Source organism: Chlorocebus sabaeus, chromosome 11 (genome assembly GCF_047675955.1).
Source record: "Chlorocebus sabaeus isolate Y175 chromosome 11, mChlSab1.0.hap1, whole genome shotgun sequence".
Lineage (NCBI taxonomy): Eukaryota > Metazoa > Chordata > Mammalia > Primates > Cercopithecidae > Chlorocebus > Chlorocebus sabaeus.
Genome location: NC_132914.1, coordinates 85281425 through 85295129, shown reverse-complemented (window position 1 = coordinate 85295129; position 13705 = coordinate 85281425). Strand labels below are relative to the sequence as shown.

Genomic DNA, 13705 nt, shown 5'->3' with positions numbered 1-13705 from the left:
TCACTGCAACCTCCACCTCCCCAGTTCAAGCGATTCTCCTGCCTCGGCCTCCTGAGTATCTGGGATTACAGGCGTGTGCCACCACGCCCGGCTAATTTTTCTGTTTTTTTTTAGTAGAGATGGGGTTTCACCATGTTGGTCAGGCTGATCTTGAACTCCTGATCTTGTGATCCTCCCTCGTCTGCCTCCCACAGAGCTGGGATTACAGGCATGAGCCACCACGCCTGGCCATAATAGTTTTTTTGTTGTTGTTGTTGCTGCTGTTGTTGTTGTTGTTGTTGTTAAGACTAGAATGAAATCACAACAGTAAAGAACAGAACTGAAGAAAATAAGAAAAAGAAAAAAGGGGGTGAGGGAGAAGGAAAAGAAAAGAGAGCTTGAAAAGGTAGAGAAGGTAAGACTCCAGGAATTCTAAAGACTACCAAATGTGCAGATCTATTTTATGTGCTCTGCAATGACAAAACAAAAAAATCTCCATGTGAGTTTGACCTATTTTTGCCATGTCTACTGGAATATAGCTGTATACACCTAACTTCAAAAAGTAGACACTTTTTTTCAGACTTTCTCCTTTGTAAAACAGGAATTCTCACAATGGCTTTAATCATGATGTTATATGTAATGTGCAATAATGGTGTTTGGTAAGAATATTTGAAAACAGTCCAATGAAGTTACAAGTTTGTAGGTACAGACAGTGTTTATCTGGAGGCAAAACCCACTTAAAATATTTCTTAGGCGTGTTTCTTCCAGTAGCTTAAGTACTTCATGGGTGTTTTGTGGTAGAGTTAGAAGACAGGGCAAAACAAAATATAGTTATATTTTTCTATGTATCTTTGCCACTGTCTTCAAGGGTTTAGCCAAATCTTTATTCTCTAGTTCATTTACCTCTCATACTACCTCGTTTTTAAAATAATGTTCAATTTACATTTAAAAACTTTTTTCTAAATTTTAGTTTATTTTACATATCAGATTTTTGTCCTAAAGCATTGCCTTCAAAAAGTTCATAGCAGCTTAGCTTGTTTTACATAACCAAAGTGGGAATTCATATTTGTCTCAGTCTTTTAAATTTCTAATTAAACATACATGACAATTTAAAAATACATTTTTATCTAGCCTAATCTGTGATTTTCATGGCACTTTTTATGTTATTTATTGATATGGTTTGGCTGTGTCCCCACCAAAATCTCAACTTGAATCATATCCCCCAGAATTCCTATGTGCTGTGGGAGGGACCCAGGGGGAGGTAATTGAATCATGGGGTGGGTCTTTCCCATGCTAATCTCATGATAGTGAGTAAGTCTCACGAGATCTGATGGTTTTATCAGGGGTTTCCACTTTTGCTTCTTCCTCATTTTCTCTTGCTGCCACCATGTAAGAAGTGCTTTTTACCTCCTGCCATGATTCTGAGGTCTCTCCAGTCATGTGGAACTGTAAGTCCAATTAAACCTCTTTTTCTTCCCAGTCTCGAGTATGTCTTTATCAGCAGCATGAAAGCAGACTAATACAGTATATTGGTACTAGTAGAGTTGGGTATTGCTGAAAAGATACCCAAAAATGTGGAAGTGACTTCGGAAATGGGAAACAGGCAGAGGCTGGAACAGTTTGGTGGGCCCAGAAGACACAGGAAAATGTGAGAAAGTTTGAACTTCCTAGAGACTTGTTGAATGACTTTGACAGAAGTGCTGATAGTGATACGAACAATAAGGTCCAGGCTGAGGTGGTCTCAGATGGAGATGAGGAACTTGTTGGGAACTGGAGCAAAGGTGACTCTTGTTATGTTTTAGCAAAGAGACTGGCAGCATTTTGCCCCTGCCCTAGAGATTTGTGGAACTTTGAACCTGAGAGAGATGATTTCAGGTATCTGGTGGAAGAAATTTCTAAGCAGCAAAGCATTCAAAAGGTGACTTGGATGCTGTTAAAATCATTCCATTTTAAAAGGGAAATAGAGCATAAAAGTTCAGAAATTTGCAGCCTGATGATGCAGTAGAAAAGAAAAACCCATTTTTTTGAGGAGAAATTCAAGCCAGCTGCAGAAATTTGCGTAAGTAGCAAGGAGCCCAATGTTAATCCACAAGACCATGGGGAAAATGTCTCCAGGGTATGTCAGAGACCTTCACAGCAGCACCTCCCATCACAGACCCAAAGGCCCAGGAGGAAAAAGTGGTTTTATGGGCCAGGCCCAGGGTCCCAGTGCTGTCTGTAGCTTAGGGACTTGATGCCCTGTGTCTTGGCCAATCTAGCCATGGCTGAAACGGGTCAACATAGAGCTCTAGCTGTGGCTTCAGAAGGTGCAAGCCCCAACCTGGCAGCTTCCACGTGGTGTTGAGCCTGCAGGAGCACAGAAGGCAAGAATTGAGGTTTGGGAACCTCCACCTAGATTTCAGAAGATGTATAGAAACACCTGGATGCTCAGGCAAGTTTGCTGCAGAGGTGGGGACCTCGTGGAGAACCCCTGCTAAGGCAGTGTGGAAGGGAAATGTGGGCTGGAGCCCTGACACAGAGTTGCTACTGGGGCACTGCCTAGTGGAGCTGTGAGAAGAGGGCCACTATCCTCCAAATCCCAGAATGGTAGCTCCACTGACAGCTTGTGCCAAAAACCTGGAAAAGCCACAGACACTTAATGCCAGCCTGTGAAAGCAGCCAGGATGGAGGCTGTACCCTGCAAAGCCACAGGGGCAGAGCTGCCCAAGACCATGGGAACCCACCTTTTGTATCCACATGACCTGGATGTGCGACCTGGAATCAAAGTAGATCATTTTGGAGTTTTAAAATTTGACTGCCCTGCTGGATTCTGGACATGCATGGGGCCTGTAACTCCTTTGTTTTGGCCAATTTATCCCACTTGGAGTGGCTTTGCCCAATACCTGTACCCTCATTGTATCTAGGAAGTAACTAACTTGTTTTTGATTTTACAGACTCATAGGTGGAAGGGATTTGCCTTGTCTCAGATGAGACTCTGGACTGTGGACTTTTGGATTAATGCTGAAATGAGTTAAGACTTTGGGGTCCTGTTGGGAAGGCATGATTGGTTTTGAAATGTGAGGACTTGAAGTTTGGAGGGGCCAGTGGTGGAATGATATGGTTTGGCTCTGTCTCCACCCAAATATCAACTTAAATTGTATCTCCCAGAATTCCCACATGTTGTGGGAGGGAGACAGGGGGAGGTAATTGAATCATGGGGATGGGTCTTTCCCATGCTAATCTCATGATAGTGAATAAGTCTCATGAGCTCTGATGGGATTATCAGGTGTTTCTGCCTTTGCTTTCTCCTCATTTTTCTCTTGCCACCGCAGTGTAAGAAGTGCCTTTCACCTCCTGCCATGATTCTGAGGCCTCCCCAGCCATATGGAACTGTAAGTCCAATTAAACCTCTTTTTCTTCCCAGTTGGGTATGTTTTTATCAGCAGCATGAAAACGGACTGATACATTTATGATGAATATTTTTTATTAATTTCTGCTAGGTTTTAATTCTTTGATTAAAGATACTAAGAGGAACATATCAATAACTGCTGATTGAAATGTTTCATTCTGGGAATCAGAGTATTTCACTTGTTTTCAACAAATTCTCAAAACCTTCAAGCACTCTGGAATCTTTCTGCTATAGGAAGAAGATATTTCTCTTTTTATGATGGATGAAAAATAAATGGAATTTGGCTACAAGATGAGTAAGTAGCCCAATGTATTTTCAGGTAGCTATTAATATATCACAATTTGAATATGATTTTTCCCAAATCAATGGATAGCAGGGAGTACATATTGAAATAATTGTTTTTATTATCTTAGAATATGAGTATTTCATTTACCTATGTCAAATTTTTAGTGTTATCACCAAACCCTCTATAGAAACAAAGATTTAGAAATAGTTGTTTACTTCTGAAATACTTATCACTTTCTATTATAAAAGTATAAACTAGTTTATAGTCCATATTCAACCAGAACATTGAAAGGTTAAAATATGCTATTTTGTTTTTGCTAGTCCTTTTTAGTTAATATGCTAAAACTGAGTAAGAAAACTACAGTTCACTTGAGTGAACATTGACCTACAGTTACATGTGAGGTCATTTATGATGAGCAAACAATGGATTAGGTAACAATGAGGAAAATTCTAGAAGTTTGAGTTTGTGTGCTTACTAGCAACCACTTTCAACATTTCTGCAAAGCTAGAGAAGGTATCTTCTAATTTAAATTTGTTTAAAAATTATCTATTGTGTAATATACTGTCAACAGGAGGTCAGTTTTAAAGGAATACTACTGATAGCCTGAAAGACTGTGGAAAAGAAATTATTTTTCCCCCTTTACGCACTGATAGTTTTTGTATTTGCATTCCTGCAATTCATATATATTTTTCAAAAAAAAAAAAAAAAAAAAAACATTGGATTAGCAGCAAGAGAGTTGAAAATGGCAGAAGTTGGGAATGACTGCTATTTCTTTTTTAATTCCACATGCATAAAGGTAAATATTGTACAACTGACAGTACTTCACATGCTTAATTTGAGTAGAATGAAGGAAGATATGGCAATAACTTGCATTGCTGAGCCAAAATTTACTATTTTCTTGCAAGATATCTTATATATGTAAAATCTGGTGTAAAAACCTAGCATGTATTTTTGACATACTGAATTTCTCTGAAGAAATCTGAGATAATTTAAAATTATTATTTGTTTGAAACTACCCTTATATATGCCAGTTACATGCCTATAGCTTTTGAATCTTCATGTGCCACTTTTGCCTATGTTATGGCACCTTGAGACATTAAATTCCTAATATTGAAACGTTATATGTTATAAGATATTGTTTTAGTTAATACGATTCCAGTCATTATAAATTCAAATAGTTGAATTCAGGTAACTGTCAAACTTATTGTAATAAATCTGTTTTCCTATTTGAAATTTATTTACCCAATTACTGAATTTTCCTTTGTCAAAAGTCTAAGTAACAACGAATATTTAAATATCATAAAAAAAGAAAATAATTAATATAAGCAAATTGGCCACATAAAGTTTATAAAGTTAAATGGGAAAAACTGATAATTCCTCCAACGTATTAGGATGAATGGATCTTAATAAAACCAGATAAAGGTAGAAACTCAATATTTGGAGCTTCGTGCTCATGCAAGAAATAATCCAGCGAAAAATATGTTATGTCTGGTTTCAAGTGTTTCCTCTCTGTTAGGAAACCTGAATAGACTCAACCTCTCTGACCACAGAAATTAGATTCATTTATATTACCTGTTAAATTAAATGCTAGGATAATAAAGAATAATAACAGATTTCATGTCCCAGGTGGGCAGAGCGTTTTGTCTATTTCACTGCTGTATCCTCAAATACTTAGTACAGTGACTAATGAGTAAGTTACCAGTAAATAATTAAATGAATAAATAATAATAATAGCTCACAATACCTTGTATCACATCATTTTTGCAGCTAACCTGTGAGGAAAGTATTTTTTATTTCCTGTACACAGATGAGAAAACTAAAGTACAGAGAGGATGAGTTAAGTATTAACTTTGTGACGATGGGCAAGTCGTGGAGCCCAGACTTTCAAATACCAGTTTATTGACTTGAAAACCCCTGCCCACAAACCCGTGCTGTGAGAGTACATGGATCTACTTTAACAAGGGGGAGAGAGTGAAGATGAAAGTAGGAGAGAGATAAAAGATAAAGAACAACCATGGAGCATGTGTCAAAAGGGGGAAGAATGTTATCCACCTCTCTTCCCACACAACAGGGGCTTGTAGTTTTTACCAACTGTGTGTTTGCGTTTAAAAGAACATAGAATTTTTAAGAAGTAATAGCAGCCCATTGAAACAATCCACATCTACTTTTGTTGGCATATAAAGAAGTCAATGAGTATATGTATAGGCAATTGTTTATCTTTCTAAGCCAAAGGCACAAAGCACATATATTTAATGTAGTACATCATAATATAATAATTAAAATTCCACAATAACTTAAATTTTAAGCTCCATAAAAACTTAACGGTATCTCCATAGATTGAGAAAACAGATGATCTAATAAAACGATTGATTAATAGAAATCATTTTCACAATTAGAATATAGGTAGGGATTCTTAAAAGTTTCATCTGGGCTTTCTTCAGAACGAGAAATTAAGTTGTTCTGTCACTGAATTGTGATCAAAGTGTCACTGGATTCTTATATCTCTATTCTTAGTGAACCATATGGATTAACGAATAACAAAAAGTAGCATTTTATCAGTGATTTGTGGCATGTTGTACTATTTCATCATTAGATTATCTTGTTGCTTTCTCACCAAAGTTAGACTAATTTGCTAAAATTTAGATTTATGGTCTAAAATTGATAGTGTATATCTTTGTGATTCTAATTTAATCTACTTGTATTTTCTTTAACTAATTAGCGACCTATTGTTGTTAAACACTAATGTCAACATATTGAGCTTTCTACACTGTTTACTTTTTCTTTTAGGGTTCCCAGTGCCGATTCCGACACTGTGAAGAGGCCCTTGGCAGTGACACTGTGTGCTCATTATGGAGAGAGAGGAAATGTTTAGATCCACTTTGCAGATTTAGACACATGGAAATGCAGGTAGAATTACTTAGCATCATCATTTTTGTTAAAAAGCATTTCCCTTCAATAATGCTGAATTATACTTTTACAAAACAATAGGGAAGAAATCATTCTTCCATCTACTATTTGATTTTAGGCATTTTGCAATTTTTTCAACTTAATGGAGGAACATGTTTTAGAAATACCCATTGCATCTTTTGAATAGCAGGGTTTAGAAACACTGAAAGCTGGAAAACACACATGATCCTAAATCAGTTAACTGTAACCGTTTTTGTGTCATTATGCTGTATTGTAGCACCTTGTATTTGTTGTAAATATGGCATCTAATCATTACATTTCCCCCAATCTCCTTTTATCTAGCAAAACTGCAGCATTTCATGCTTCTGGGAAACTCAGCCTCTTGGTTGTGTGAAGATCAGCTGTATCTTTTATCACAGCAAACCTCGAAATATCAATGGATTATTTTTGCCACCAAGTAGCAGTGAGTACATTTTTTGAATAACATGGACATACCATATTCAAATCTTGTTTTGGAGTAGCAGCATAGAATGACACATTAAAAAAGTATGACAATGGCTGGGTGTGGTGGCTCATGCCTGTAATCCCAGCACTTTGGGAGGCCAAGGTGGGCAGATCATGAGGTCAGGAGATCGAGACCATCTTGGCTAACACGGTGAAACCTCATCTCTACTAAAAATACAAAAAATTAGCTGGGCATGGTGGCAGGCGCCTGTAGTCCCAGCTACTCGGGAGGCTGAGGCAGGAGAATGGTGTGAACTCGGGTGGCGGAGCTTGCAGTGAGCAGAGATCGCGCCACTGCACTCCAGCCTGGGCGACAGAGCGAGACTCCATCTCAAAAAAAAAAAAAAAATTAAAAAAAAAAAAAAAAAAAAACTCCATTGCCTCTTCCTCTCTGATGATGACCTTATGTCTTACAAACTGAGAAACTTTTAATAAGAAGATAACTTCTGCAGTTTTCTGTCACTACCTCTACCCACCTAGTAGCATCAGTACTTACTTCTTCCCTGCTCTTACCATGAATCATCCATACTCCTGTCTAAGCCTATCCTTCCACTTGGTAACTAGATATTGCCTTCTCTGTTCTACTCTAAGACATTGATCTAATGATTCTTCCCCCTCTTTTTCTACATAAGCATTATTCACTCTTACTGAATCATTCCTGTCACCATACAAACATGTATTTATTTAATTATTTAACGAATTCTCCATTTTGATCTATTCTCTCACAAGCTACTACCCCATGTTTCTTCCCACTGCAATAGTTCTCCTCAAAGCAATTATTTATTATTGTGGTCACCAAATCCTCCCCCAATTCTTTCTTAATCCCATGCAAATCAGGCTTAGTCACTCCTTTCAACTGTCACATACACATTATTAAATCCAGTGGCCAATTCCTAGTCCTTATATAACTTGAACCGTGAGCAGGATTTGACACATTTAATCACCCCTTCCTTCTTGACATAATTTTCCTATCCAGCTTGCAGGACACATTCTCTTCATTTTTCTTTCTTTTTTTTCTTTAACTTTTATTGTAGGTTCTGGGGTACATGTGCAGGATTGCTAGATAGGTAAACTGTGTGCCATGGGGATTTGGTGTACAGACAATTTCATCACCTGGATAATAAGCATAGTACCTGAGAAGTATTTTTTCTGATCCTCTCCCTCCTACCAGCCTCCACCCTCGACTAGTCCCCAGTACCCAGTATCTGTTGTCTCTCTCTTCGGGTTCATGTGTTATCATTTAACTCCCACTTGTAAGTAAGAACATGTGGCGTTTGGATTTTTTTTCTGCATTAGTTTGCTAAGGATGATGGTCTCCAGCTCCATCAATGTTCTTGCAAAGGACACGATCTCATTCTTTTTTATGGCTGTGTAGTAATCCATGGCATATATATACCACATTTTCTTTATTTAATCTACCATTGATGGGCATTTAGGTTGATTCCATGTCTTTGCTATTGCGAATAGTGCTGTGATGAACACACACGTACATATGTCTTTATAGTAGAATGATTTATGTTCCTGTGTGTATATACCCAATAATAGGATTGCTGGGTCAAATGGTAATTCTCTTCTAAGTTCTTCAAATAATCGCTACATTGCTTTGCACAGTGGCTGGATCAATTTACATTCCTACCAGAAGTATATAAGTGTTCCCTTTTCTCTGTAACCTCACCAGCATCTGTTATTTTTTGACTTTTTAATAAATAGCCATTCTTATTGTTATGAGGTAGTAACCCATTATGGTTTTGATTTGTGTTTCTGTAATGATTAGTGATATTGAGCATTTTTTCATATGCTTTTGGCCACATTTATGTCTTCTTTTGAAAAGTGTTTGTGTTCTTTGCCCACTTTTTAATGAAGTTGTTAGTTTTTTGCTTGTTAAGTCCTTTATAAATTCTGGATATTAGACCTTTGTTGGATACATAGTTTGCAAATATTTTCTCTCATTCTGTAGGTTGTCTGCTTACTCTGTTGGTAGTTTCTTTTGCTGTGCAGAAGCTCTTTAGTTTAATTAAATCCTTTTTGTTAACTTTTTTATTGCAATTGCTTTTGGCATCTTTGTCATGAAATCTTTGCCATGTCCTATGTCCAGAATGGTATTTCCTAGGTTATCTTCCAGGGTTTTTATAGTTTTAGGTTTTACATGTAAGTCTTTTTAAAATTGTTTTAAAATTTTATTTATTTATTTGTTTATTTATTTATTTATTTTTGAGATGGAGTCTCACTCTGTTGCCAGGCTGGAGTGCAATGGTGAGATCTCGGCCCACTACAACCTCTGCCTCCTGGGTTCAAGTGATTCCCCTGCCCCATCTTCCCAGGTAGCTGAGATTACAGGCAGGGGCATGCCAGCATGCCTGGCTAATTTTTTTTTTTTTTTTTTTTTAATAGTAGAGACGGGGTTTCACTATGTTGACCGGGACAGTCTCAATCTTCTGACCTTGTGATCTGCCCACCTCAACTTCCCAAAGTGCTGAGATTACAGGCATAAGTTACCACACCCGGCCTACATTGAAGTCTTTATCTTGAGTTAATTTTTGTATGTGGTACAAGGTAGGGTTTCAGTTTCCATTTTCTATATATGGCAAGCCAGTTATCCCAGCATCATTTATTGAGTGGGGAGTCCTCTCCCTGTTTCTTATTTTTGTCACCTTTGTCAAAGATTAGATGGTTGTAGGTGTGAGGCATTATTTCTACACTTTCTATTCTATTCCATTGGTCTATGTGTCTTTTTTTGTGTCATTATCATGCCATTTTGGTTACCGTAGCCCTGTAGTATAGTTTGAAGTTGGGTAACATGATGCCTCCCTTTTTGTTCTTTTTGCTTTAAGATTGCCTTAGCTCTTTGGGCTCCTTTTGGGTTTCATATTAATTTTAAAATATATTTTTCTAATTCTGTGAAGAATGTCATTGGTAGTTTGATAGAAATAGCATCGAATCTGTGAATTTCTTTGGGCATCATTGCCATTTTAATGATGTTGATTATTCCTATCCATGAGCATGGAATGTTTTTCCATTCATTTGCATCATCTCTGCTTTCTTTGGTCAGTGTTTTGTAATTCTCATTGTACAGATCTTTCACCTCTCTGGTTAGCTGTATCCCTAGGTATATTATTCTTTTTGTGGCAGTTATTAATGGAATTGCATTCCTGATTTGACTCTTGGCTTGGATGCTGTTGGTGTATAGGAATGCTACTGATATTTGTATGTTAATTTTGTATCCTAAATTTTTGCTGAAGTTGCTTATCAGATCAAAGAACTTTTGGGCAGAGACTATGAAGTTTTCTAGATATAGAATTATGTCATCTGCAAACAGGGATAATTTGACTTCCTTGATTCCTATTTGGATGCCTTTTATTTCTTTCTCTTGACTGGTTGCTCTGACCAGGACTTTGAATACTATGTTGAATAGGAGTGGTGAGAGAGTATATACTTGTCTTCTTCCATTTTTTCAAGGGGGAATGCTTCCAGTTTTTGCTTATTCAGTCTGATATAAGCTCTGGGTTTTATATAGATGGCTCTTATTATTTTGAAGTATGTTTATTCAATTCCTAGCTTACTGAGGGTTTTTAACATGAAGGATGTTGAATTTTATTAAAAGCCTTTTCTGCATCTATTGAGATAATCATTTCTCAATACGGTTTTTATTTTTAGTTCTGTTTATGTAATCAGTCACATTTATTGATTTGTGTTTGTTGAACCAACCTTGAATCCCAGGGATATAGCATACTTCATCATGATGGATCAGCTTTTTTATGTGCTGCTGAATTTGATTTGCTAGTATTTTGTTGAGGATTTTGGCATCTGTGTTCATTGAGAATATTGGCATGATTTTTTTTGTTTGTTTGTTTTTTGGTTTTGTTTCTGCCATGTTTTGGTATCAGAATGATGCTGGCTTCATAGAATGAGTTAGGGAGGAGTCCCTCATCCTCAGTTTTTTGAAATAGTCTCAGTAGGAATGGCACCAGCTTTTCTTTATAAATCTGATATAACTTGGCTATGAATCTGTCTGGCCCTGGGTTTTTTTTTTTTTTTTTTTTGCTTGGTAGGCTGTTTCTTATACATTTATAGAACTCAGTATTGGTCTCTTCAGGGTTTCAGTTTCTTCCTTGTTCAGTCTTGGGAGGTTGCATGTGTTTAGGAATATATTCATTTCTTCTAAATTTGCTAGTTTGTTCCCGTGGAGGTGTTTACAGTAGTGTCTGATAGGTTTTTGTATTTCTGTGGTGTCGGTGGTAATGTTCCCTTTGTCTTTTTTTTTTTTTTTCTTGGCTCACTGCAACCTCTGTCTCCAGGGTTCAAATGATTCTCCTGCTTCAGCCTCTCAAGTAGATGGGATAACAGGCATGTACCACCATGCCTGACTAATTTTTGTATTTTTAGTAGAGACTGGGTTTCGCGATGTTGGCCAGGATGATCTCAAACTCCTGGCCTCAAGTTATCTGCCTGCCTTGGCCTCCCAAAGTGCTGGGATTATAGGCATGAGCCACTGAACCTGGCCTCCCTTTGTCATTTCTAATTGTGTTTACTTGGATCTTCTCATTTTTTCGTCTCTATTGGTCTAGGTAGCAGTCTATCTTTCTTATTAATTTTTTCAAATAATCAACTCCTGGATTTGCTGGTCTTTTATATGGCTTTTTGTGTCTCCATTTCCTTCAGTTCAGCTCTAATTTTGGTAATTTCTTGTCTTCTGACAGTTTTAGCGTTGGTTTTCTCTTGCTTCTCTAGTTCTTCTAGTTGTGATGCCAAGTTGTTAATTTGAGGTCTTTCTTTTTGATATAGTCATTTAGTGCTTTTAATGCTATAGGTCATTTAGCCTATTTAGTGCTATAAACTTCCCTGCTTAACACTGAGTTAGCTGTATCTCAGAGAATCTGGTATGTTGTATCTGTTCTCATAAGTGTCAAAGAATTTCTTGATTTCTGCCATAATTTCATTGTTTACCAAAAAGCCAATCAAGAGCAGGTTGTTTAATTTCCATGTAATTGTATGGTAGTGGTGATTTTCTTAGTATTGATTCCTATTTTTATTGTGCTGTGGCCTGAGGGCATGGTTGGTATGATTTCAGTTTTTTTTTTTTTTTTTTTTTTTTTTTTTTTTTTTTTTTTTTTAATTTGCTGAGTATTGTTTTATGTTGAAATGTATGGTCAATTTTGGAGTATATGTCATGTGATGATGAGAAGAATCTATATTCTGTTGTTTTGAATTGGAGAGTTCTGTAGATGTTTGTTAAATCCATTTAGTCAAGTTTTGAGTTAGGTCCTGAATATCTCTGCTTTTCTGCATTGACAATCTGTCTACTGCTGTCAGTGGGGTGTTGAAGTCTCCCACTATTATGGTATGGGAATCTAAGTCTCTTTGTAGGTCTCTAAGAACTTGCTTTATGGATCTGGGTGCTCTTGTGTTGGATGTGTATATATTTAGGATAGTTAAGTCTTCTTGTTGAATTGAACCCTTTACCATTGTACATTGTGTTTCTTTATGTTTTTTAATCTTGTTGGTTTAAGTCTCTTTGGCCTGAAATTAAGATTGCAGCCCCTGATATTTTCTGTTTTCCATTTGCTTGGTAGATTTTTCACAATTTCTTTATTTTGAGCCTATGGGTATAATGGTATAATATGTGCAACAGGTGTCTTGAAGACAGCATACTAGTGGGTCTTGCTTCTTTATCCGGCTTGCCACTCTGTGCCTTTTAATTGGTGCATTTAGCTCCTTTACATTCAAGGTTACATTGAAATGTGTGGATTTGATCTTCTCATCATGTCGTTAACTGGTTTTTATGCAGACTTGTTTGTGTGGTTTCTTTATAGTGTCACTGGTCTGTGTTCTTAAATGTGATTTTGTAGGTACTGGTAGCTGTCTTTCCTTTCCATATTTAGTGTTATCTTTCAGGACCTCTTGTAAGGCATGTCTGGTGGTAAAAAATTCCCTCAGCATTTGCTTGTCTGCAAATGATTTTATTTATCCTTCACTTATGCAACTTAGTTTGCCTGGATGTGATATTCTCAGTTGGAATTATTTTTTCTTTAAGAATGTAGAATGTAGGCTTCCAATCTTTTCTGGCTTGTAAGGTTTCTTCTGAAAGGTTCACTGTTAGCCTGATGGACTTCCCTTTGTGGGTGACCTACCCGTCTCTCCAACTGTATTTAACATTTTTTCTCTTTCGTTTCAACCTTGGTCTCTTTGTTTTTCTTCTTCCTTCCTAGTGCTATGTTACCACTCTCCCCAGGTTCTTCTTCCTCTTTTCCCCAATCTCTTGCATGTACAGTGTTTTAGGAATTAGTTCTTGGTTCTTTTTTTCTCTATTTACTTTCTTGGTAGTCTCATCTAGCCTTATGATTTTGAATATGATCCACATGTCAGTGACTCCCAAATATAACAAGAGACTCTATTTTATCTGGTGCCCTGTTAACTCTCTGAATTTTTCTACTACACTATATTAGTCTGATTTTACACTGCTGATAAAGACATACCCAAGACTGGGCAATTTACAGAAGAAAGAAATTTAATGGACTTACAGTTCCACATGGCTGGGGAGGCCTCCCAATCCAGGAGGAAGGCAAGGAGAAGCCAGTCACATCTTATATGGATGGCAGCAGGAAAAGAAAGAGAGTTTGTGCAGGGAAACTCCTCTTTTTGAA

The 13705-nt window shown here is 37.1% G+C and overlaps 1 protein-coding gene across 2 annotated transcripts in view; it reads left to right on the top strand.

Annotated features, from left to right (window-relative positions):
* The first annotated feature begins 4104 nt into the window (after window positions 1-4104).
* Window positions 4105-13705, top strand: part of C11H12orf50 (chromosome 11 C12orf50 homolog) — a 48166-nt gene continuing 38565 nt past the window's right edge. For both annotated transcript variants that reach the window (XM_073021348.1, XM_008004189.3), the window contains exons 1-3: window positions 4105-4166; window positions 6441-6560; window positions 6903-7023. In XM_073021348.1, coding sequence (XP_072877449.1) covers window positions 6549-6560; window positions 6903-7023 — 133 coding nt within the window. In that variant the 5' untranslated portion in view covers window positions 4105-4166; window positions 6441-6548. The remainder of the gene's footprint in view (window positions 4167-6440; window positions 6561-6902; window positions 7024-13705) is intronic.